The sequence below is a fragment of the Aquarana catesbeiana genome, linkage group LG05 (genome assembly GCF_042186555.1).
Source record: "Aquarana catesbeiana isolate 2022-GZ linkage group LG05, ASM4218655v1, whole genome shotgun sequence".
Taxonomy (NCBI): Eukaryota; Metazoa; Chordata; class Amphibia; order Anura; family Ranidae; genus Aquarana; species Aquarana catesbeiana.
This window is the reverse complement of record NC_133328.1, coordinates 160,900,893-160,924,238: the sequence shown is the minus strand read 5'-3', so window position 1 is coordinate 160,924,238 and position 23,346 is coordinate 160,900,893. Positions and strand designations below refer to the sequence as shown.

Genomic DNA, 23,346 nt, shown 5'->3' with positions numbered 1-23,346 from the left:
GGGTGAGGGGCGGGGGGCAGCGGGATGCCAGGGGCACAAACTGACCACGGTAATTGAGGATCAGCAGCCATGACAGGGGGGGCACAGGAACAGGCAGGATCAACCAGGTTTTTTACAGCTTAGAAAAGAGCAGATTAGACAGCACAAGCACTGTGCTGTTTAATCTGCCATAAGAGAACAGGATCTTGGTATGTTAGTACAGTGATCTCCCCTGCTGTGCCTTTGACTAAGAGCACTTATCGGGAGCCAATCAGCAGACCTTTTTCGGTCATGCCCCTTCAACAGAAGCCGACCGAATGGCCGGCTTCTGTCAGACCGGCTGCAGTACACACGGTGGAATGCCGCTTGACATTCAGCCCATGTGTACTAGGCTTTAGTTTCAGCTGGTGATCCGGCCAGTAGGTCTCTTGTTTTTCAACAGAACAAGATGTCCTACTGATGCAGCAGTTTGAGACTTACCATTTCCCACTGATAGTGGTGCTTACGATGATCCGCTTTTATTTACTGTATATAAAACCTTTATTCCAAAAAGCAAAAAAATGTTGCTCTAACTGCTGAAAAAATGTGAGTTGGCATCAGAGGCAGTGTTTGATGCACTAGCAGATTTAGATACACTGACAAACTAACACTCCCCTCCCACCAGATTAGCAATGCTCTCGTCCAAAGGTGTCTCTGTTGCTCCTTCATCCAGAGAGTAAGCATTCTTAATACTGGAAATGTGTCCCTTGGCAGATCATTAGTTAAAAGCAGAGGGGCAAAGCCTAAAAAAAAAGAAAAACCAATGCAGCCACCACATCTAAGGATTGGTAATTTGCATTATTTTAATTTTGGTTTTGAGTTTAAGGAAAAAATATATATTCTGACTTGTGCTGAGATTTTTTTTATTACTGTTATGTTTGATTATTAATAATAATAATATTATTGGTTTTATTATATAAATTACACAGAAGCTTATACAAAAGAAGTCTTTGCATAATTCAAGTAGTTTCTTTTAAGTTCCATGACACCTTTGTTGTGGAAGCTCTAAAACTGGTATTGAATTAAAATTCACGAAGGTCCGGTCATTGCATAAAAATTTCTTCCAGCAGAGGTCCAAATCGCATTTTGATTCTTAATGGCACCTTTGCACATTGGCAAACGCGGGGCATTTCCCTGAGTGCCAAACCTCATGGGGACACAGCACCATGTGGGTTGGTACGGCACCCTTTAAAAACATATCTCTGCGTTTCTGAATATAAGGCAGCCCATTGAAAAGCATGAGCTGCCTTAATGCAGGACGCAATGATGTGCACCTAGCCACAGATTCTTCACATTACAATCTTTTTTTCTACATCGGTGTTCTCCGTTCCCCCTGCACATCACAACACCTCCCCTTTTATATCACAGTCCCCCTTCACAGCAGTGTCCTCAACCCCCTATTTTCATCATCCCCCCCCCCCCCCAGCAGCAGTTCTGGAGCTGACATTGGGAAACAGAACAGTTCTGAATGGAGGGACGAAGTTGCAACCACCTTGTGATTGGTTGCTAGGACCGTCCTGCATCCTAGCAACCGGTCACTAAACTGGGGCAGCTGTTGCCCTCTGTCCAGCGCTGTGCTGCCTCCCGATGTCAGCTATGTGGAGATGACCGAGCTAGTGGTGGCTGAGGGGAAGAACCGTCTCCTAAATGGTTTAACTGTGGCGGATCTGGATGTGACCGTGACTCGTGGTCCACTATTTAGTGATGAGTGCTCTAAAATCTCACTCTGTATGTATAAAATTTGGTAAGATAAAAATACGAGAGAGCAATTGTATCACTTGCAGATTTGTATTACCTTTCAAAACAATCACAGTACCTCCATATTTGATCCAATTTCAGCATCTATTCCTCCTACCTGGACTAAGATGACAAAGTCCTGTAAATTCATTGTCTGCACAATAGTCTTGTGAAATGTAGTCCCCCCCCCCCACCACACACACACACACACACACACACACACACACACACACACAGTGAGTGACCAGCCATAAGGTTACAGTGTACAGTCCAAGTGTATGATGGCAGCCAGCAAGAGGAACCACAGTGCCCAGCAAGAAACCAGGTATTGGATACAACCAGACATGTTTGCTACCAGCTGTGCCCGCAGCTCTTTAAAGAAAAAAAATAGTAACACATAACTTCACTTTAAATGTATTTTTAATCCAACATCAGCACTTTTTGATGTCCTGTTAATATTGTTTGGGGTTCAGCTTTAAAGAAAATACTTTTCATTTTTAGTATACTGTAATAGTCACGCAGGTCTCTTTTAGGGTTCACTCGCTTGCTTATCTGTCAATGTTTTGTATTGCAGTGTGATGCCATCAGTATTTTGGAAAAAGAACATGATTATACAGACGAGCACTTTGACTTTATTCAGTCCCATATCCGGAAGTTTTGTTTACAATGTATCCTTCGTATGTGCAGAAAATGCAAACATGTATCTGTAGCCATAGGCTGATTATTGTTTTATACATATTGGTAAATGTGAACAATAATCAAAGCAGTCAAGGTAGCCATGCCACCACCTGATATCATTCGCTATTTACTGTCTGTATTCTTCACCCATGATATTTACTTTAAGTTTGCTGGGGTAGAACAATTTATGATCAGTTAATGATTTTACCTCAGATTCTGTGTATTGAGTGTTCAGATATGAACTTTTCAGTACCCAGAAAATCTCATACTATTTATGGTTGCTCTAGTGGAGAAAATCTACAAGTTTTGAGTACAAAAACTGAAAGAAAGCTGCGTGCACACATCTTTATCATGAAGCCATGTGAGTTGTCTGTCAGGTATCTGTACCTTGAGAAAGGTGCCCAAACCCAGAAAGGTGACCAAACTTAGTAGTTGAGGTTTGCCCATAAGGGCTAGAAATGGAATCAATATTTGCCAATGGCTTCCCTTAAAGTTTGCTGATTATGATAGTACCATCTGTTGCCTTCACGTTTTATACCCTTTTAGAAGATATATACTGTATGCCTTGCCCAGCCTTGCTTCCCTCTGACCCAGGTGTTGCATCCTCTTGACTTTATTGATTTACATTGCTTTTCTCCCCCCGGGACAAGACAATGGCTTAGGAGGAGGGATTCCTGCATCAACACTGTCTCCGTGTATGGCCGGCCTTAAAGGGGTTGTAAAGGTAATTTTTTTTTTTTTTTTTTTAAAATAACAAACATGTTATACTTACCTTCACTGTGCAGCTCGTTCTGCACAGAGTGGCCCCGAACCTGGTCTTCTGGGGTCCCTCGGCGGCTGTTTCAGCTCCTCCCCGCAAGCATTTACCACCTTAATGCGAGCTCCCTCGCATGGTGGTGAGTGCTTGCGGGCGCGCTCCCGTGATACAGCCGGCGGCTATAGCCGCTCGCTGTATCACTCGGCCCCGCCCCCCCGGCGCGCCGCGTCATCGGATGTGATTGACAGCAGCGCGAGCCAATGGCTGCGCTGCTTTCAATCCATCCACTGCAGCCAATCAGCGACCAGGCTGAGCTGCAATGAAGATGACGAGGACGAGCAGCGAAGATTCGAGGCGTCAGGTAAGTAAAACGGGGGGCCTGGGGGCGGCGGTACTGTCAAAAGTTTTTTCACCTTAATGCATAAAATGCATTAAGGTGAAAAAATTTTTATATTTACAACCCCTTTAAGATGGGTACACATGGGCCGAATGTCGAGAGACAACAGCCTGTAAAAGAAAAACGGTCGACATTCGGGCTGTGTGTATGTCGGCCGGCTTCTGTTGGATGTGCATGCTGGAAAACCAGCATCCGACCGACTCCCGATCAGCGCTCTTAGCCAATGGCAGAGAGCGCTGATCGGAGTGTTTTTGCGGTGGGGGGGGGTGGGCAGGCAGTCCCCCTGTCAGAACACAACAGCTCAGCAGTGAAGATTGCTGAACTAACCTTGCATTGTTAGTACCGTGGCTCCGATCGGAGCTGGCAGGGTTTTTTCATTCAACCTACAAGTTTGATAAAAAACTAATAGTGTGTACCCAGCTTTAGGCTCCTTGGCTCCTGCTTGGTCCTCATGGTAAACATGGTATCATGCTTCCTCATCCATTACGCCTTTTCAGATTCAGCAGTTTTAGATTCTGTGAAAAGACATGTTCTCCTGCTGCAACTTCTCATGCCTGATGATCTGATATTTTCCCTAACTAGTTACTTTAAGATGGTGCCGCACTAATGTACACATCAATCAAAGAGAACAAAAATATTGACATTGTATATAAGTATATTGTTCAGCACTTATATGGATTTCCTTTCAATATGCCTGCTGTGGTTGTGGAAAAGGATGCAGTATTTATGTAAGTATTTAATGCTGCTTTTATAGCGACATTATGGAGGAGGTCCTCCTTTTTTTTTTTTTTTTTTTTTTTTTTTTTTTTTTTTTTTAGGCCTGTTTTTGTAGTGGAGTCATAAGATATATATCTTATTATATATCTATCTCTCATCTATATCTCTCTATCGATTTTATTCTTATGGTGTTAAACTCAAAAGTGCTTTGCTTTCTCACCCCCAAGCTCCCCCCCTCTCCGGTGCCACATTTTGGCACCTTTGGGGGGGGGGGGGGGGGACAGGTACCTGTACTTCCGGGAGACCTGGCTGCAGGGAGGTCCCAAAAAAATTCGGCCCCCCCTCCTCCTTCCTCCGCTGCCGGGCCAGTTAGAAAGTGCAGTGCACTCCGCGCATGCGCAGTAGGGAGACTGCTGTGAAGCCGAAAGGCTTCACTGCTGGTTTCTTTTACCACGAATGGTGGCGGCAGCACCCAAGAGCCGATCGGAAAATCGGCTTGGGCGCCGACATCGTGGGCTTCCTGGACAGGTAAGTGTCCTGATATTAAGTGAACAGCCACAGTATTTGCAGCTGCTGACTTTTAATTTTTGGAGGGGGAACTCCGTTTTAAATACCCATTTTTTTTGTTCCTGTTTGAGCCCTTCAGCACCATAAGAATAAGGGATAGTCTTATCCCTGTGGGGGGGTGGTTGTTACTGCAGTTTTCACTATATCTATCATTATAAAATGTATTTTGGGGTTTTCCTCCCTATTTAGCATGGAGTGGAGGCTTGTATGATTTATATCAGAAAGATGGTTGTATGTTCATGCTTTATAATTATTAAGCAGTCTATTGCTGACCATATATGTTGAACTTTTCGTTAGAAAATGTTTATTTTAAGAACGTCCGTTCGATTTTCTAATCATTGGTGGTGCCAAATCGACATTCATTTTCGACCACAGTGACAGGAAGATTCAGACAAGCAGAATATAAAACTTTTTTCGATCTAACTAATTTTAAGACAGTGTTTGGGGTTTCGTTCAGAAATTTACATTAATTTTAAAATCGAATATTAAACAAACGACTTTTTCGAACGACATTCGCTCATTCGTTAAACGTACAGAAACTTTGTAGGAATATTCTCGTCCGCAATTCTATATGTGTATGGCCAGCATTAGACTGGCCACAGACAAACAAATATCTATTTAAAGCTGATTGTATACATTACAGCCTGACTGTACATTTTTCCTTTAGAGCCCGTGCACACTGGGGCGGTTTGCAGGCGCTATTGCACTAATAATAGCGCCTGCAAACCTACCTGAAAGTGCCGCTGCTGTGTATCCAGTGTGAAAGCCCCGAGGACTTTCACACTGGAGCAGTGTGCTGGCAGGACGGTAAAAAAAGTCCTGCCAGCAGCATCTTCGGAGCGGTGAAGGAGCGGAGTGTATACCGCTCCTGCCCATTGAAATCAGTGGAACGGCGCGGCTATACCGCCGGCAAAGCGCCTCTGCAGAGGCGCTTTGCGGTGGTATTTAACCCTTTCTTGGCCGCTAGCGAGGGGTAAAACCGCCCTGTAGCGGCCGAATACCGACGGTAAAACGCCGCTAATAATAGCGGCGTTTTACCGCCGACGCCGCCCCCGCCCCAGTGTGCAAGGGCTCTTAGATTTACCAATAACTATGTGGTGCAAGAACCTTCCTGATTGGATACAAACGGGATGTGTTTTTGTAGGTATACGAATTGCAATAGTTTAGTAAATCTAAAGAAGACTGTACATTCACCGGCCACTTTATTAGGTACTCCTGTTCAATTGCTTGGTAACACAAATTGCTAATTGGCCAATCACATGGCAGTAACTCAATGCATTTAGGCATCTAGATGTGGTGAAGACGACTTGCTGAAGTTCAAACCGAACAACAGAATGGGGAAGAAAGGGGATTTAAGTGACTTTGAACATGGCATGGTTGTTGGTGCCAGAGGGGCTGGTCTGAGTATTTAAAAAAACTGCTGATCTACTGGGATTTTCACGCACAACCTTCACAAGGGTTTACAGAGAATGGTCTGAAAAAGAGAAAATATCCAGTGAGCAGCAGTTGTGTGGACAAAAATGCCTTGTTGATGTCAGAGGAGAATGGGCAGACTGGTTGAGATGGTAGAAAGGTAACTGTAACTCAAATAGCCACTCGTTACAATCAAGGTATGCAGAATATCATCTCTGAATGCACAACACATCGAACCTGGAAGCGGATGGGCTACAGCAGCAGAAGACCACAACGGATGCCACTCCTGTCGGCTAAGAACCGGGAACTGAGGCTACAATTCGCCTGGTCTGATGAGTCTTGATTTCAGCTGCGACATTGAGATGGTAGGGTCAGAATTTGGTGTAAACAACATGAAAGCATGGAACCATCCAGCCTTGTATCAACGGTTCAAGCTGGTGGTGGTGTAATAGTGTGGGGGATATTTTGTTGGCACAGTTTGTGCCCCTTAGTACCAAATGAGCATTGTTTAAATGCCACGGCCTACCTGAGTATTGTTGATGACCATGTCAAACCCTTTGACTCCAGTGTACCCATCTTCTGATGGCAACTTCCAGCAGGATAATTCATCATGTCACAAAGATCAAATCCTCTCACCACTGGTTTCTTGAACATAACAATGAGATCACTGTACACCAATGACCTCCACAGTCACCAGATCTCAATCCAATAGAGCACCTTTGGGATGTGGTGGAACGGGAAATTCGCATCATGGATGTGCAGCTGACAAATCTGCAGCAACTGCGTGATACTATCATGTCAACATGGACCAAAATCTCTGAGGAATGTTTCCAACACCTTGTTGAATCTATGCCACAAAGGATTAAGGCAGTTCTGAAGGCAAAAGGAGGTCCAACCCAGTACTAGCAAAGTGTACCTAATAAAGTGGCCTGTGAGTGTTTCACAATTAGGTTGTAATGTATAGCCAGATTTAGAATGCAAGGGATATATATCAATTGGAGCACTGGGACACAGATTGGGTAACTAAATCTCTATGTGTTTGCAGAAAACTGACAGGTGCACAATTCATATGTCCGTGTTTTGTAAAATCAGCTGTCTAGTGAAAGCCTGATTCTTCTTCTAAGCAGTATTCTCTGTGAAGTGGAAAGAAAAAAAAAAAACGATGCATGGTGCAAACGTTCGGTTTGTATATACATACCTTTTGGTGTGCATGATCGTTTTCTTGGGCAAGGGTTTGAAAATGATTGTAAAAATTGTGAACAAATATAATTCATTTTAACCACTTGGAGATGATTCTGTCTACCTGTTGATGTTCACCTTTGTTTTAGTCCTGCAGGATGGGATAATGAGAAGAAGATAGGAATTTTACATGAAAACTTTCAAACACTAAAACAAGAGGATGCTTTTGAAGATATAATCACTAAACCACCTGTGCGAAAGGTACTTAGATTTATTTTGCCTCCTCTTGGAAGTCCAGCATTATATGTATGTCGCTTTGAGATTACCGTGCTACATGCATGCAAAGAATTTATAAAGGAAATACTAAAATGTCAGCGTTAAATCATATAGCCTTAAGTAAATAGTTCAAGGACAGCCTACAGCACTGCATTGTTTTAGGAAGATCTGTCTTTTGCTGCACAGCTTAAGTATTTCTTGTAGTCTGGGATAAAACCCCCTAAAAAAAAAAAAAAAAAAAAAATTGTTTAAACGCTAAAATGCATAATAAGATAGTCACTGATACTTTAGTATTAGAAAAGCAAGTAAAGCCATTCTCCACTCTGGGGAAAAAAAAGTCAGCAGCTACAAATCCTGTAACTGCTGACTTTTAATGACAGGACACTTACCTATCCAGGGATCCAGCACTGGCCTCACCTGGGCTAGTTCTTCACTAGGGTTCCTGATACCGGCATCTTAAAGTGGAAGTTAAGGCCACTTTTTAACTTGTACCTACAGGTAAGCATAATAAGGCTTATCTGTAGGTACAGTGAAATATCTACTAACACCGTTTAGGAGATATTAACACAGCATGGACAGCATACCCATGTTGTACCTTCAGAGCTCTGGGCCGGGGCCCCCCGTGCGCATGCGTGGGAGTGATGTCATACAGATGGAGTCTGCAAACCCAGAAGAAAGACCAGGTGAAGATGGAAGCGCTGGGGAGCTGTGACAGTGTTGTGCTGAAGGGCTCCATGTCCAGGCAAGTCTGTCAAAATGTACCATGCATACTAGTTTCTGCAAACACATTATGCATACTAGTGCATTATGACTTAAACCTGCAGGGGGGGGCACGATTTTTTTTTTTTTTTTTTTTTTTTCCCCGGTTTACTACCACTTTAACTGTGGCAGCGGGCTGTGCTCAAGCCGTGCTGCGCTTTGTGAATGGTCCCACACTCTTCTGCTCTTCTGGAAGTTCCCCTTTTGGGTGAAGCTCAGCTTTAGGTAGTTTTAAAGAGCAACTCAAAACATATTTTTCTGTTTGAGGTGGCATGTTACAGGGCTTAATCTCCCGTCGGGTCTTCCTGTTGTCCTTGGAGCCCAAACCTCCATTTCTACCCTGGTATCTCTCTGACATTCTATGAGAAGTTGGGCTTTAGTAAGTGACCTAGCCTTTCCTCAAGAGCTGCATTATTAATTACTTTGTTGCAGAGGACTGTAGCAGATACAGAACCATTCTACTAAGCATTTTTTCTAGGAAAATTCAACCTGTAATCAATGGAAAGTCTGTGTCACTGCAATTCCCAGCAATTTGAAGCTTTGTTGCTAAACAATTTACTTTTTTTGCACTATTTGCAGTTTTTGAAGCTTTAGAGTTGCCAGTTCCTGTAGCTTCTCATCTCATCCAGTACAGCTACAAGTGATCGTGGCACCTCAGTGATTTGCAGCTACAAAGAAAAGCATTGTAGCCTGGTATAGCAGTAGATTTTATAGCTAGTTCCAAAATGCCATAAGTAATGATCAGAGATTTGTAGCTGCTACAAATCTCTGCTACAGTATTTTTGATATGACGTGGTCCTCCATCTTGGAACTTTTCTCAAGAGGACACACACCCGTAAACCTGGAACAATCGAGTCACCAGCAAATGTTTCCAGGGGAGGGGTTCCTAAATCCCGAGATCTTTGCATCGATCTGCCGCCGATGGAGGGTTCCAGATGTAGGCCTGCTGGCGTCCAGGTTCAACAGGAAACTAGACAGTTTTGTATCTAGAACCAGGGACCTGCTTTCATTAGGGGCAGATGCCTTGATAATTCTGTGGGATCAGTTTTTCCTGATATATGCCTTCCCTCCAATCCGGCTGTTGCCAAGGCTACTACCCAGAATCCGGGAAGAGAGAAAGCCGGTGATCCTAGTAGCTCCAGCCTGGCCCAGAAGGACTTTGTATGCACAGATTATAAGACTGGCAGTGGGGAACCCCTGGGTTCTTGCACTCCGTCTGGATCTGCTCTCACAGGGTCCAATATTCCACCCCACTTTACGGTCTCTAAATTTAATGGTTTGGCTGTTGAAACCAGGATCTTAAAGGACCAGGGCATTTCTGGGTTAGTATTGTCTACCATGTTGAATGCTAGAAAGCCAGTCTCTAGAAGTATCTACTATAGGGTCTGGAGATCCTATATTGTCTGGTGTGAGGCCAGGAGGTGGCACCCCCCGCAGATATGTCATCGGGAGAGTTTTCGCTTTTCTACAAAAAGGGGTGGTCAGGCTGCATCTCTGCCCTTGGGATCTAAATTTAGTCCTGGGGGTTTTACAGAGGCAGCCTTTTGAGCCTATCCGGCAGATTCCTCTGGTCCTCTTGACAAGAAGGTTAGTTTTCTTGGTGGCAGTGACGTTGGCCAGGAGGGTGTCAGAGTTGGCGGCTCTGTCCTGTAAAGAACCTTATTTGATCTTGCACCAGGATAGGGTGGTTTTGCGGCCACAACCAGAATTTTTGCCCAAGGTAGTGTCCAGTTTTCATCTAAATCAGGATATCATTCTACCCTCCTTTTTTCCGAATCCACAGTCTCCAGAGGAGAAATTATGTTACTTGATGTAGTACGGGTAATCGGGGTCTATCTGAGAATGTCGGCTCAGATGCGGAAGACTGATGTTCTGTTTGTATTGCCAGAAGGTCTCAAGATGGGACAGGCAGCATCTAAGTCAACTATTTTTCAATGGATCCACCAAGTGATTGTTCAGGCGTAATGGATTAAGGGCTAAGCCCCGCCTTTTCCAGTAAGGGCACACTCTACCAGAAGAGTGAGTGCTTCATGGGCAGTTCATCAAGCATCAATGGCTCAGATTTGCAAGGCTGCTACTTGGTCTTTGGTGCATACATTCACTAGGTTTTATCAAGTGAATGTTAGGACTCGGGAGGATGTTGCATTTGGATACAGTGTACTGCAGGCAGCAATATAGATCCTGTTATTCTGATGGTGTTTCTTTGGCCATAATGGGTTCCCTCCCCTCAAAAAAGCATTGCTTGGGGATGTCCCAGTTAGTTATTATGGCTGCTCTGTGTCCCATGATGTACGATAAAGAAATTAGGATTTTATGGGTAAGCTGTAGAAAAAATCCTAATTTTTTCTTTAGTAAAATGGGGTAATTTTTATAATTTTATTAAAGTTGATGTAAACCCGAATTATTTTTTTTTTTTTTTTTTTTTTTTTTTTGTCATACTGTAGAGTATAAGATTTCCTATCATTTGAGCCCAGTCTTGCCACAAAGAGTTAATCCATCTCTGAGCAATCCTCTTTTACTCTTCAGTGAGATAAAACTTGATAAACAGAGAAAAACTTTGTCAAATCCTCCCCCTTGCTGTGAGTGACAAGTGATTTACATATTTTGTGCTTCAGCCTAAGACATGCATTATTTTTTAATGCCCACCCCCACTCCTTTCTTCAGCAGCTCTGCAAGGATTGGCTGTTCCTCACCTCAGCATGATTCGGCATGCTGAAGTCATGTGGTTACTTTTCTGTCTTTTCACTGGATGTTAGAGATCATAGCAGAAGTTCAGTGTTATAAATACACAGGAGAAAATGCATATTGACAAGGAGTGTAGAGGTAGGCGGAGAGTCTACTGACATCACAACTCCACCCACCGAGCTCCAGACAACAGACCCACCCACAGAATCTGCAGTTTTTGGGCTTTCATAGCAGACAGAGGGGAGACATTTGACAGGTAAAGATGCATGCAGGAGGCATGTATATCCTTATAGATAACCCCTATGGCAGTAGTTTAGAAAGGATGACATTGGGTTTACATCCATTTTAAGTCTGTTTCATTGTATCTAATTTTTTGCATTGTGTTTGTTCGCAGTTTGTGCATGAGAAAGAGATTGTAGCAGAAGATGATCAGGTATTTCTTATGAAGCAGCAGGTAAGCATACCCTCCTATTTACATTTAAATAATAAAACAGAATCAGTTTGTACCGATAGCTAATACAATTTTTTTATATATTTATTTTTCTTCTAGTCACAGTTGGCAAAACAACCACCATCTTCAGCAGGACGACCAGTAGGTTTTCTTTTATGTAATAGTACATGTTCTGCAAGCATGTTTACTATATGTGATGTGACATCTGTTTGCCAATTTGGAATGTTACACTAAATTTCTACATTCTTTTGCTAAGCGAAAAGGGTGTATACAATTTATTTTATTATATAAGTTTATTGGCACACTAACAGAGCATTAGGCCCCTGGTTAAAGAGAACAGAGTTGGCCATAGATGGTTATTTGTAGCCTGCCATGACATTGACTTTAAACTTTAGAAGTCAAAAATTATGATTCATAATTGAGTTCTGTTTGCTTTCAAAAAGATTATAATACATGGTTCACATTTCTGAGCCCCTGAGGAAGTGGATACACTATATGCTGTAAAATTGGGACAGATGCAGCCTTTCCTATGTCCTTTTCAGGGCAGCAAATTATTCCCTTTTAATTTCCTTGTATGGCACTTTATTTGGTTTACTTCCATTTTTTTTTATACCTGATTTGGGGTAAAATTTGGCTTTCAATCATGCACAGACTGGATTATGAACATTATGAGTTTATTGGCAATTTTTACCAATGTTTGAGGGTATTTTGAGTACTTAAAGCGGAGTTCCAGACGTTTCTGTGTTTATTAAAAATCCGCAGCTGACTTTTAATAAACGCACACTTGCCTGTCCCACGATCCAGCGATGCGGCCGACAGAAGCCTCGGTCCTCTCCCCTGCATCACTAGTGTGGGCACCTAGCTGTGACAGCGTGTGGATTCACAGCCGGGTGTGCACTGCGCATGCGTGAGTCGTGCTGAATGGCTGGGCAAACTTCTGGGACCTGTGATTTGTCCCAGAAGATTGCAGGGAGGGGGAGAGGAGAACTTCTGCTCTAGGCGACGAGAGCGGAAGTTGGAGCTCGTACCTGTCAAAACTAGGTACCTGCTGTGACTTTACTTTGTCAAATCCTGTATTGGTCAAAAACCCTTAAGCGATCTGACCCCTGGCTTTGTTGCTCCCTTGCTTATTGCACTCATGGAGCACATGTAGTAGTAAAGACTTCAGTTGTGACGGTCTGCTGTAAAACATTTTGTGTCATATCTTGTATGTGTCTCATATCAGTACATATCTGAAGCTCACTTTGGCTGGACTGCAGAACCTTTGTGCAAGAAGTGTTTAATCTTCTTGGCCTTTGAGAGAGATGTCTCTTTGAACTGGTTCATGTTATTATTAAGGATGCTATTGGTGGGCTAGAACACCCATATTTCTCAGCAGTAGGAACAGATTGCAAAGTCTTCTCCCCTTTGCCTGTTCAGAAACCCCCTTTTCCATTTCACCACTCCCTCAGCCTCCACATTGAGAAACCCTCAAGCTTGGCTCCCATTCCACCCTCAAGGTTTGACACCGTCTACCATATACTTAGATGCTTGGACAATTTGCATCTCAGACACTTTTCCTTTTCAGATTTTACTCCCTGCCCAACCCTTGGTTTCTCACTTCCATCCTTGCTGTATCACCACACAGATTAGCAGAGCTCCATTGAGCCTGCTTAGTTTTTCTGGATCAAGGAATCATTGCCCCAGTTGTGTGGCAGAACATTTCCAAACCCAAAGGGGGAATCTGAAACATCTTGGATCTAAGAGCTCTGAATGGCTTTATGCGGGTCCAAAAATTCTGCATGAATTCTGCCAAATTTGTTATTGCCTTTCTTTACCAGGAAGACTTTCTTGCTTCGTTTGACATGTCAAGCACGTTTACTTTCACATCCACATCTTTCCAGCGAATTAGCTATTCCTATGATTTGGAAAGAAATGTACAGCGCTAAAGTGAGTTAAAATATATATATATATATCTGTATGACTACAAGATAAGTATGTGCATAAAACAACCCATTGATATATACCTTGACAGGTCATAAAATCAACACAACATAAAAACATATATGCTAAAAATATATCTTGCACTAATCGTGAATATACACTGGGTGAAAATTCTCGTGATATAAAAATGAATTGACCACATAAGAAAAGGAAGAAAGTGAAAAAATAATCCAATTGAATCCATGTAGATGGAATAATGGGTAATCACATGAAGTCCATAGAGAGGAGGGTAAGGCCCCATACACACTGATAGATTTTCTGCAGATTTTTGTCTTCAGATTTACCAAAACCATGTAGTGCAAGGGCCTGCCTGATTGCATACAAATTGAAGCTCTTAAGGTTTGACCTTATATTATATGGTTTTGGTAAATCTGAAGACAAAAGTCAGCAGAAAATCTAGTAGTGTGTATGGGGCTTAAGTCCCAATGTCTTCAACAGAAATCCCACAAAGATCATATGTATAGAGGAGACAGCCACCACCAACTTTGCAAAGGTTTATCAGAACATGTGGACTCAATAAGGTGGCTCAAGGTAAATGTGGTAGGTCAGGACTGGTAGCTTCAAAGATGGACAGTGTCTTCCCCAAACACTCAAACGGTATGATCAAAAACTAGACAAATGCTCCGCATAGTGTAAAACCGTTTTTGTAAACAAATTTATTAAAAAAGCAGGAACACTCACATTTCTTTGAATACAATGCGCTTAAAGGAATATTACAAATATCAGTGAAAGTAATGCAATGGCATCAGCAGGGCTCGTCCCGACATGTTTTGTTTAAATAGACATCATCTGCTGTGGGGTCCTCCCAAAACCAGTTTGTGGCCCTGCCCTTCAGATACTCGTGTGCACCTCAGATATTTACCATGGTGCTGGCTCCAGTAATAGCCCTTCTGTGCTCCTGTAATTTTATTTGTATAGTACCAGATTATCTTTCAGTTCTATACAGAGAGCATACCAACACACTGGTTCACTATAAAATAACCCTGATCACACAAATTAGAAACATACTAAAAGAAGTACAAAATCTACTATGCAAGTGATAAGATGCACAATGGCTTTTTTTTTTTTTTTTTTTTTTTACAGAAATGCAGTTTTATGTAGTCACGTTAGACCTAAATGACCTTTATTGTATTTAATTTATATTACCAACAGCTTCCTCAGCACTGTGTCTTAAAATATGCTGAGCAAAACTATTTTCTGTCATCTAAAATATCATTTTGTTTAGGATGCGTCTCCAAGAGTTCCTGGTGGGTCTCCTAGGACACCCAGCAGATCAGGATCATCTAACGTTACCAGTGTGTCGCCTGTCCCTGCTGGCACAAAGAAAATTGATCCCAACATGAAAGGTATCTCATCAGCTAACTGGTGCTTGAAATATTTGAGAAGTAAAATATCATCTGCTTTTAACCAATTATTATTATACAGGATTTATATAGCGCCAACAGTTTATTCAGTGATTTACTATTTTCTTTTCTGATTACAGCTGGAACAACAAGTGAAGGAGTGCTTGCTAATTTCTTTAACAGCTTACTTAGCAAGAAAACTGGGTCCCCAGGGCCTGGGGGTACAGGCAGCCCTACAGTAAATTCTGGAGGCAACAGCCTGCCAACATCTGCCAAAAAAACAGGTACTCTTCTATAAGTGGTAGTTTAATCATTGCAAATGCCAGTGAAATTAAAACAACTTAGAATATACAAAATTCTTGTTCTAAAATTGGCCAAGGTGATAGTCTTCTCAAATCCTTATTGGTTTCTGTCTTGCCATTTAAAGTATGTATATTTATGTTGCCATTGTAAACTACAGTTGCATATTATTACATGGTATTGTTGTCCCTAAAACAGAAGCCTGATAGTATTCAAATTTGCTGTATATCCGTATAGGAGTTTGGTGTGTGCTGGCAGTCAGAAGCTTCTGCAGAGGAAAGCCTCTCATTGTTCAGACTATCTGCAAATTGGGTTGAGAGTGATGTTGGAGATGAGAAAAATGTTGACATTTGACGTTTTAGACAAAAGCAGGGTTAAAGGAAGCAACTTGAGACACAGGTGCCTGACAAAAAGTAATAGATCGATAGAACAATCAGGCTTTTTTATTTATAAAGGTAAAGATTGGAATGAGGGGACTTTTAAGGTGCCTGAAACAATGAAAAACAATATCATGTATAAGTAAAAGTAACAAATTGTATTTAATCTGTTTAAAAAGATATAACAATCTTGGATTAAAATTGCATAATTAGATCAAGGCAATAATGATTGAAACATAACTACTGTACAGAAACCCAATTTCCACCTATCCTTGGCTAATTTAATATACCTTTTTTTTTATTTATTTTTATTTTTTGGTAGTTGGAAAATTAATATAAAATTTTAATGGATTTAAAAAAAAAAAAGGAGACAAGCTAAAACATCCATGGATTATTTGTAGCAGAAGAATTCTAATAAACAAAGGCTTTGTTCACACATGCGGTGGTAAAAAACAGGTAGTTGATCCATGTTTTTAAAGCCCCCTGACCACCGAGCTGCAAGTTATCGTTACCAGCGGTCATGTTAGTACGCATTGCCACAGTTGTGGCACAGTAAAATCTATCAACATGTGGCATGACCACCCCCAAACGTGACCCATTCAAGTGAATGGGACTATACCGCAATCCTGTGTAATTGTTAAGGGATAAGTTCACTTCAGGGAACATATTCCATGTTCCACCCGTTTTTAGGGTGGAACATGTAACATGTACCCGCTCCTGCAGCGGCTAGGTGATCCCAGCCCTCTGCGTGACAGCAGTACGGGGAGAAGTCCCCCTGTACCAGCTGTCACTTTTTGAAAGGAGCGCCCACACAGTCGCATCATTCATTCACAGAGTCCTGTGAATTAATCAACTACAAGAACCGACATCCTTTGGGGATGTTTTTATTTCTCAATCAACTGCTGTGGCTCTGTTGAGTGCCGTGGTAGTTCATTGTTTCTGTCTGTCAGTGTGAAACTGCAGACAGCTATCACTGACAGTCTCTGAAGGTGTCCTGCATGGCACCAGCAATCTGCTGACCGCTGATGCAATGCTATCTACAACCCCTGGCAAAAATTATGGAATCACCAGTCCCTGAGGATGTTCCTTCAGTTGTTTATTGTTATAGAAAAAAAGCAGATCACAGACATGGCCAAAAACTAAAGGCATTTCAAATGGCAACTTTCTTTTTTAAGAAACACTAAAAGAAATCAAGAAAAATAATTGTGGTGGCCAGTAACAGTTAGATTTATAGAACAAGCACAGGGAATAAATTATGGAATCACTCAATTCTGAGGAAAAAATTATGGAATCATGAAAAACAAACAAAATAACACTTCAACACATCACTAGTACTTTGTTGCACCACCTCTGGCTTTTATAACTGCTTGCAGTCTCTGAGGCATTGACTTAATGAGTGATAAACAGTACTCTTCATCAATCTGGCTCCAGGCTTCTCTGATTGCTGTTGCCAAATCATCTTTGCAGGTTGGAGCCTTGTCATGGACCATTTTCTTTAACTTCCACCACAGATTTTCAATTGGATTGAGATCCGGACTGTTTGCAGGCCACGACATTGACCTTATGTGTCTTTCTTCAAGGAATTTTTTCACAGTTTTTGCTCTATGGCAAGATGCATTATCATCTTGATAAATGATTTCATCATCCCCAAACATCCTTTCAATAGATGGGATAAGAAAAGTGTCCAAAATTTCAATGTAAACCTGTGCATTTATTGAAGATTTAATGACAGCCATCTCCCCAGTGCCTTTACCTGACATGCAGCCCCATATCATAATTGACTGTGGAAATTTGCATGTTTTCTTCAGACAGTCATCTGCATAAATCTCATTGGAACGGCACCAAACAAAAGTTCCAGCATCATCACCTTGCCCAATGCAAATTCGAGATTCATCACTGAGTATGACTTTCATCCAATCATCCACAGTCCACGATTGCCTTTCCTTAGCCCATTGTAACCTTGCTTTTTTGTGTTTAGGTGTTAGAGATGGCTTTCTTTTAGCTTTTCTGTATGTAAATCCCATTTCCTTTAGGCGGTATCTTACAGTTCGGTCACAGATGTTGACTCCAGTTTCCTCCCATTTGTTCCCCATTTGTTTTGTCGTACATTTTCTGTTTTCAAGGCATATTACTTTAAGTTTTCTGTCTTTGACGCTTTGATGTCTTCCTTGGTCTACCAGTATGCTTGACTTTAACCACCTTCTCATGTTGTTTGTATTTGGTCCATGTTTTAGACACAGCCGACTGTGAACAACCAACATCTTGTGCAACACTGCGTGATGATTTACGCTCTTTACCTACATACTAACAAGCAGATTTAATCTGATGCGGGTGTTAGTGTTTGTAATGAAAATTTACAGGGTGATTCCATAATTTCTTCCTCAGAATTGAGTGATTCCATAATTTATTCCCTGTGCTTGTTCTATAAATCTAACTGTTACTGGCCACCACAATTATTTTTCTTGATTTCTTTTAGTGTTTCTTAAAGCCAGAAAGTTGCCATTTGAAATGCCTTTAGTTTTTGGCCATGTCTGTGATCTGCTTTTTTTCTACAACAATAAACAACTGAAGGAACATCCTCAGGGACTGGTGATTCCATAATTTTTGCCAGGGGTTGTAGGCTCCTAAAAAAAAAATAAATAAATAATAATAAATGCACTTTTTTTTTTTTTTTTTTTTTTTCCTGCAAAAAAAAATTTTTTTTTTTTTTTTTTGTGTATATGTGAAATTTGAAACAGCAAATCATGAAAGTCCATGTAAAAAGAAATAGTGAAGGGATATCTCCTGAAGTTGGAATGCAACAATGGGCACCAGAAGGCGTGTGGCTATTCAATGAAAATAAATGGGTACCCTTACCCGATCCGTAGGATGCACATACCTTATAGCAGTGCGTCAAAAAGGCACAGGGAAGATCTCCCGTGATGTCCAACCGACGTATCTTGTGGGCCACGAGCACCGATGGATGTGGTGGTCACAGGTGGAAGTTGAACGGCTGCCACTCACATTCCCCGTTTCCAGGGGGGATGGTCTGGGGATAGTGATTCAGTATGAAGACGTGGAAAAAGAAAAAGGGGAGCTCCACATGGTGTAGGTCAAACAAATGGGATTTATTGTACTAAAACACCATACACGATTAGAAAGTGATCACAATGAGATAAAAATGGCAATGTGGGAAGCTGAAAAAGCTGGCCCTACGTGTTTTGACTAAACGGTCTTCAACAGGGGAAATACATCCCATTTGTACAATACAATAGTACAATAAATCCCATTTGTTTGACCTACACCATGTGGAGCCCCCCTTTTTCTTTTTCCACGTCTTCATACTGAATCACCATCTCCGGACCATCCCCCCTGGAAACGGGGAATGTGAGTGGCAGCCGTTCAACTCCCGCCTGTGACCACCACATCCATCGGTGCTCGTGGCCCACAAGATACCGTCCGGTTGGACATCACGGGAGATCTTCCCTGTGCCTTTTTGACGCACTGCTATAAGGTATGTGCGTCCTACGGATCCGGTAAGGGTACCCATTTATTTTCATTGAATATCCACACGCCTTCTGGTGCCCATTGTTGCCTTCCAACTTGAGGAGATATCCCTTTACTATTTCTTTTTACATGGACTTTCATGATTTGCTGTTTCATATTTCACATATAGACATTTGATTACAATCTGTTATTTTCCGCATTTAAATGTGTGTATATTTTTTATTTACATGTTAGATATTTCTAGTGCTGCACTTTATTTTTTTATTTCTCAGTGGACTTGGTTTGTTTGTGTGTTAGCTGCTTTTGTTTTTTGTTTTTCACATTTTGGGTTTAGCGCAGCATTTTCACTTCTTACAAGCAAAATATTGTGTCCTCCTTTCAAATGCCTCTGAAACCACAATTGCTTTTTTTAGAGGTTTGGTCAGTGCTACCTTGCATGAAAGTGCGAGCACAAAGGTTACTGCAAATTGGCCAAAAGCAAGTTGTTTTCATCTGCATTGTGCTTGCATTTTATGTCCGTTTGAGAAGGTTCTGATATTCATTGACAGTTGCAGTTTACCTTCTTCTAACCTGCTGCAAGCTGCTTTTTCATTCCCATTGACTTGTATGGGGAGGTTAACAGTTCCCACGTAAACAAAACTCTGACACAGGTCCAGGATACAAATGAAAATCCTCAGACAAGTCAGTCATACTATCAGAGCATACTATAAACCTGTACCAGACTGGTACTTTTCCTTTTATCAATTTGTATTTCTGTCCTTCCAGTCCATGGAATTTACACAGTACTGCCGCACAGCTAGGATAATGCTTTTTTTATTCGCTTAAACTCCCTGGTATCCATTGAAAACTTTAAAAAAAATCCATCATGGATGAAAACATTCCTTTTGATAAATAATATAGTACAATGTTTATTTATTGATATCGTCTCAGTGATATGTCTTATTACCATGTCATCCATTCTTTTAAAGGCCAAAAGCCAGTGTTAACAGACGTCCAAGCTGAACTGGATAGAATCTCTCGTAAACCTGATCTTGTCTCCCCCACATCACCTACATCCCCTACAGAAAATGAAGCATCTTGAAGGCTGGAGTGTCATCTTTGGAGTTCTGTAAAACAGCCTCTGCCTTTTCCTTCCTCAGTGATTGTGGAACCGCGGAGACAGAAACACTTTTTTTTTCCCTTCAAAGTAAAGACACAATGTTTTGATATGTTTATCCCAATTTACAAAAAAATACCTGCGGGATAATGAATATTACTGGACTGCTGTTTTTTTTATGGCACAGATCTACATTTTTTTTTTTTTATTTACATATGTAATTATTGTTTTCTTTTGTTTAAGCCACTGTTTGGTAAAGAATTCAGTTACTTTGAATCATCTAAAGAGAAAAGTATAGATGAGTAAAAATTGCAATCCCATAGGCTACTGTTGGGCTCACAGTTTCAAACGCAAGCAGAACCTTTTTGAAAGCGGTAAAGTTTTTGTGTCGCACAAATAGAAGGAAAGAAGTTGAGTATATTTCCACCATTAGTCAAACAGGGGTAGGTAAAAGTAGTGCATGAATTACACTCCTGTCTTGATCCAGGGTGCCAGCCTGTGCATCTGTCTCTGTTGGGTGCTGATTCTGTAGTTAGTCTGTCATCGGGGCTGATGAGGGTTCTGGGTAGATGTCCCAGAAATTGCATGGATCAGGACTGTTCTGGCAGTGCACCTTGGGCGCACTAATGAGTGTAACATGATCTCACCATCTTCTTTATTGGGGAGTTCTACTTTTACTTGTTTTCGACAATGAACATGTAATTGATCTTGCAAAGAAAACTGGCATTACTGAATATTGCTGCTGTGCTCACCGATACAATGACCTACAGTATGGGGAGTTTTTAATACCAGATTATTGCAAGCACTGAAACGATCATGTTGTATAATTTAAAACAAAGGCAGAGATTAGAATCGGTGTGTTGTGTTAAACTAATGTCTCCAGATAAGTTTGTCTGACATGTACAGATCTGCACTAGCCGCTGTTTTCACTGGTTTACAATGATGGTTCAAACAGTCCTGTCTTCTATAATCAAGTTAATAAAGTTGTATTTATTCTCTGCATAGAATAAACTTTTTATCTTTTTATTTATGTTAATATATTTTAGTAGTCCATTTAGTTAGTATAACTAATGACAGTTCTGGCTACATATTCCAGAGAGGGGAATATATTTGTGTAGTTAGCTTGAAATTGAGCACCATGCTTTTACCGAGAGTAGTCAATTTGCTAGTTTATGTAATCAAGAAAAAAATGTTTTTTTTTTTTTTGTCAAAATGCTCAATTAAATACAAAAGAGCAATCTCTCCAATGGGGCTTTAATGCAGCCAAGCATCAACAGTATATGTATAAAAAATATTTTTATTGTACAAATATGTAAAGATATTAAATAAAATCAAGGTGTCATTAACATTCTGGTTATTCAGATACCCATCCATAAACAGTGTACCCCTACATTTCGGGCATCCAACAATACATATACAGCATTCTTAGAATGTGTTGTGCCGTAATTTCCCTGTATGTTTTGGGAAATTGCAGCACAACATATTCTGTTCCAATATTTTTAGTGAAAGTTTTTCCAAAAAGGACACAAATTGTAGGCAAAGAATGATCTCCAGAATAGGGTCCACAAAGCAGGTGGAACATATCAAAACATTAAGAACAGGTATAAAATGGGATCCAAATATTAAACCACCAATTATTTCTGACACAAAGGGTTGCCATGTAAAGTTTAAATTCAACATAAAGAGAAAAGTTTTTGTAAAGCCTACTGTAAACCTACTCAAAAAACCCCCTAGGGGAAATATTGGAACCCATTTTTGCCCACTACCCACCGACACACCAGTATGGACCGGGAGTATACATATTGCACTACAAAAGGTGTAAGCAACACAACTAAATGAAAAATGAACTGCAAGTTCAAGAAAAAAAGGGGGGGCGGGGGTTGAGGGAGAATGAAAAGGAAGAAAATACAAAGAAAAGAACAATAAGAAGCACAAAATATTCTAAGAATGTTGTATATGTATTGTTGGATGCCTGGAATTTAGGGGTACACTGTTTCTGGCTGTTCAAACAAACTTCCATAATGTTAATGACCCCTTGATTTTATTAAATGATTTTTACATATTTGTACAATAATTTTTATATGTGTGTGTATGTATATGTGTATGTGTGTGTGTGTATATATATATATATATATATATATATATATATATATATATATATATACATACACACACACACACACACACACACACACACACACACACACACACACACACACTTAATGTTTGGCTGCATAAAAGTCCAATGGGAGACATTCCTCTTTTTTGTATTTAGTCAAGGGACGTGGCAGCCTCTGACTTTACCCATTCCTCTACAAAATTTCAGATACCTTTTTTACACAGGTCCATAGATATATTGTTAAAATGATTTGGCCATTAAGAGAAAGCAGCATGTTCTCGATTAAAGGCTGGTCCACCAGAAACACATTCACTTTTCCTTTGCTCCTCTGCTGCTCTGTTCAAGGAACATGCAAGCCCAGTATAAGTTCTAGTCGGAGCTTACACAGAGACAATATTGTGACAATGTGCCAATCGCCAAGAACCAGTACTGTCACATGTTCTTCCATACTCAAAAGTGGCAGGTAGTTTCTTAGCTCCCATTGTCTTGGGAGGATGGAAAATTGAATATATATACTGCTGGTGGACTAGGCTATAAAGCAAACTTGTCTTGTTGCCCTACATGGGCAAAACACAGGTTTCCTTCAAGGGTACTACTTACCTAAGGTTTACCTGTATCTCTTCCTGAGAGGGCCAAAGCTGAGCTCCTGCAAATTCCTGAAGTGTCATTAAGTTTACTTTAATGCATGCAAACACAAGCTATGAATGTGCTGTACACACTACAGCTTTGCAGATTCTAAATGTGAAGAACGTTCTAAAGTGTAAACATTAAAGCTCTTTGCATTTTGGCCCATTTCAGCTTTGTGGGTTTCCTACAGTATACATAGGGAAGAAAGCCGAAGCCGAATTTATATTTATTGAAGAAAAAGAAGAACACCCTGTCTATCACTACATTTTTTATTCTGGTCATTTATTTAGATTAGGGTAAGTTACAGAAAATGTATTTTAATATTTTACCAAAAATCAAATCGCTCAGTGACAGTGGGGATGCAGTGTGCAATGTCATAAC

General features: G+C 40.9%; 1 protein-coding gene across 2 annotated transcripts in view; it reads left to right on the top strand.

Moving 5' to 3' along the window:
- DYNC1LI1 (dynein cytoplasmic 1 light intermediate chain 1) overlaps positions 1-21,245 on the top strand; it is a 131,480-nt gene extending 110,235 nt beyond the window's left edge. For both annotated transcript variants that reach the window (XM_073630299.1, XM_073630298.1), the window contains exons 6-13: positions 2,330-2,423; positions 4,180-4,315; positions 7,613-7,724; positions 11,578-11,637; positions 11,734-11,775; positions 14,843-14,963; positions 15,101-15,244; positions 20,092-21,245. In XM_073630299.1, coding sequence (XP_073486400.1) covers positions 2,330-2,423; positions 4,180-4,315; positions 7,613-7,724; positions 11,578-11,637; positions 11,734-11,775; positions 14,843-14,963; positions 15,101-15,244; positions 20,092-20,204 — 822 coding nt within the window. In that variant the 3' untranslated portion in view covers positions 20,205-21,245. The remainder of the gene's footprint in view (positions 1-2,329; positions 2,424-4,179; positions 4,316-7,612; positions 7,725-11,577; positions 11,638-11,733; positions 11,776-14,842; positions 14,964-15,100; positions 15,245-20,091) is intronic.
- Positions 21,246-23,346: the final 2,101 nt, after the last annotated feature.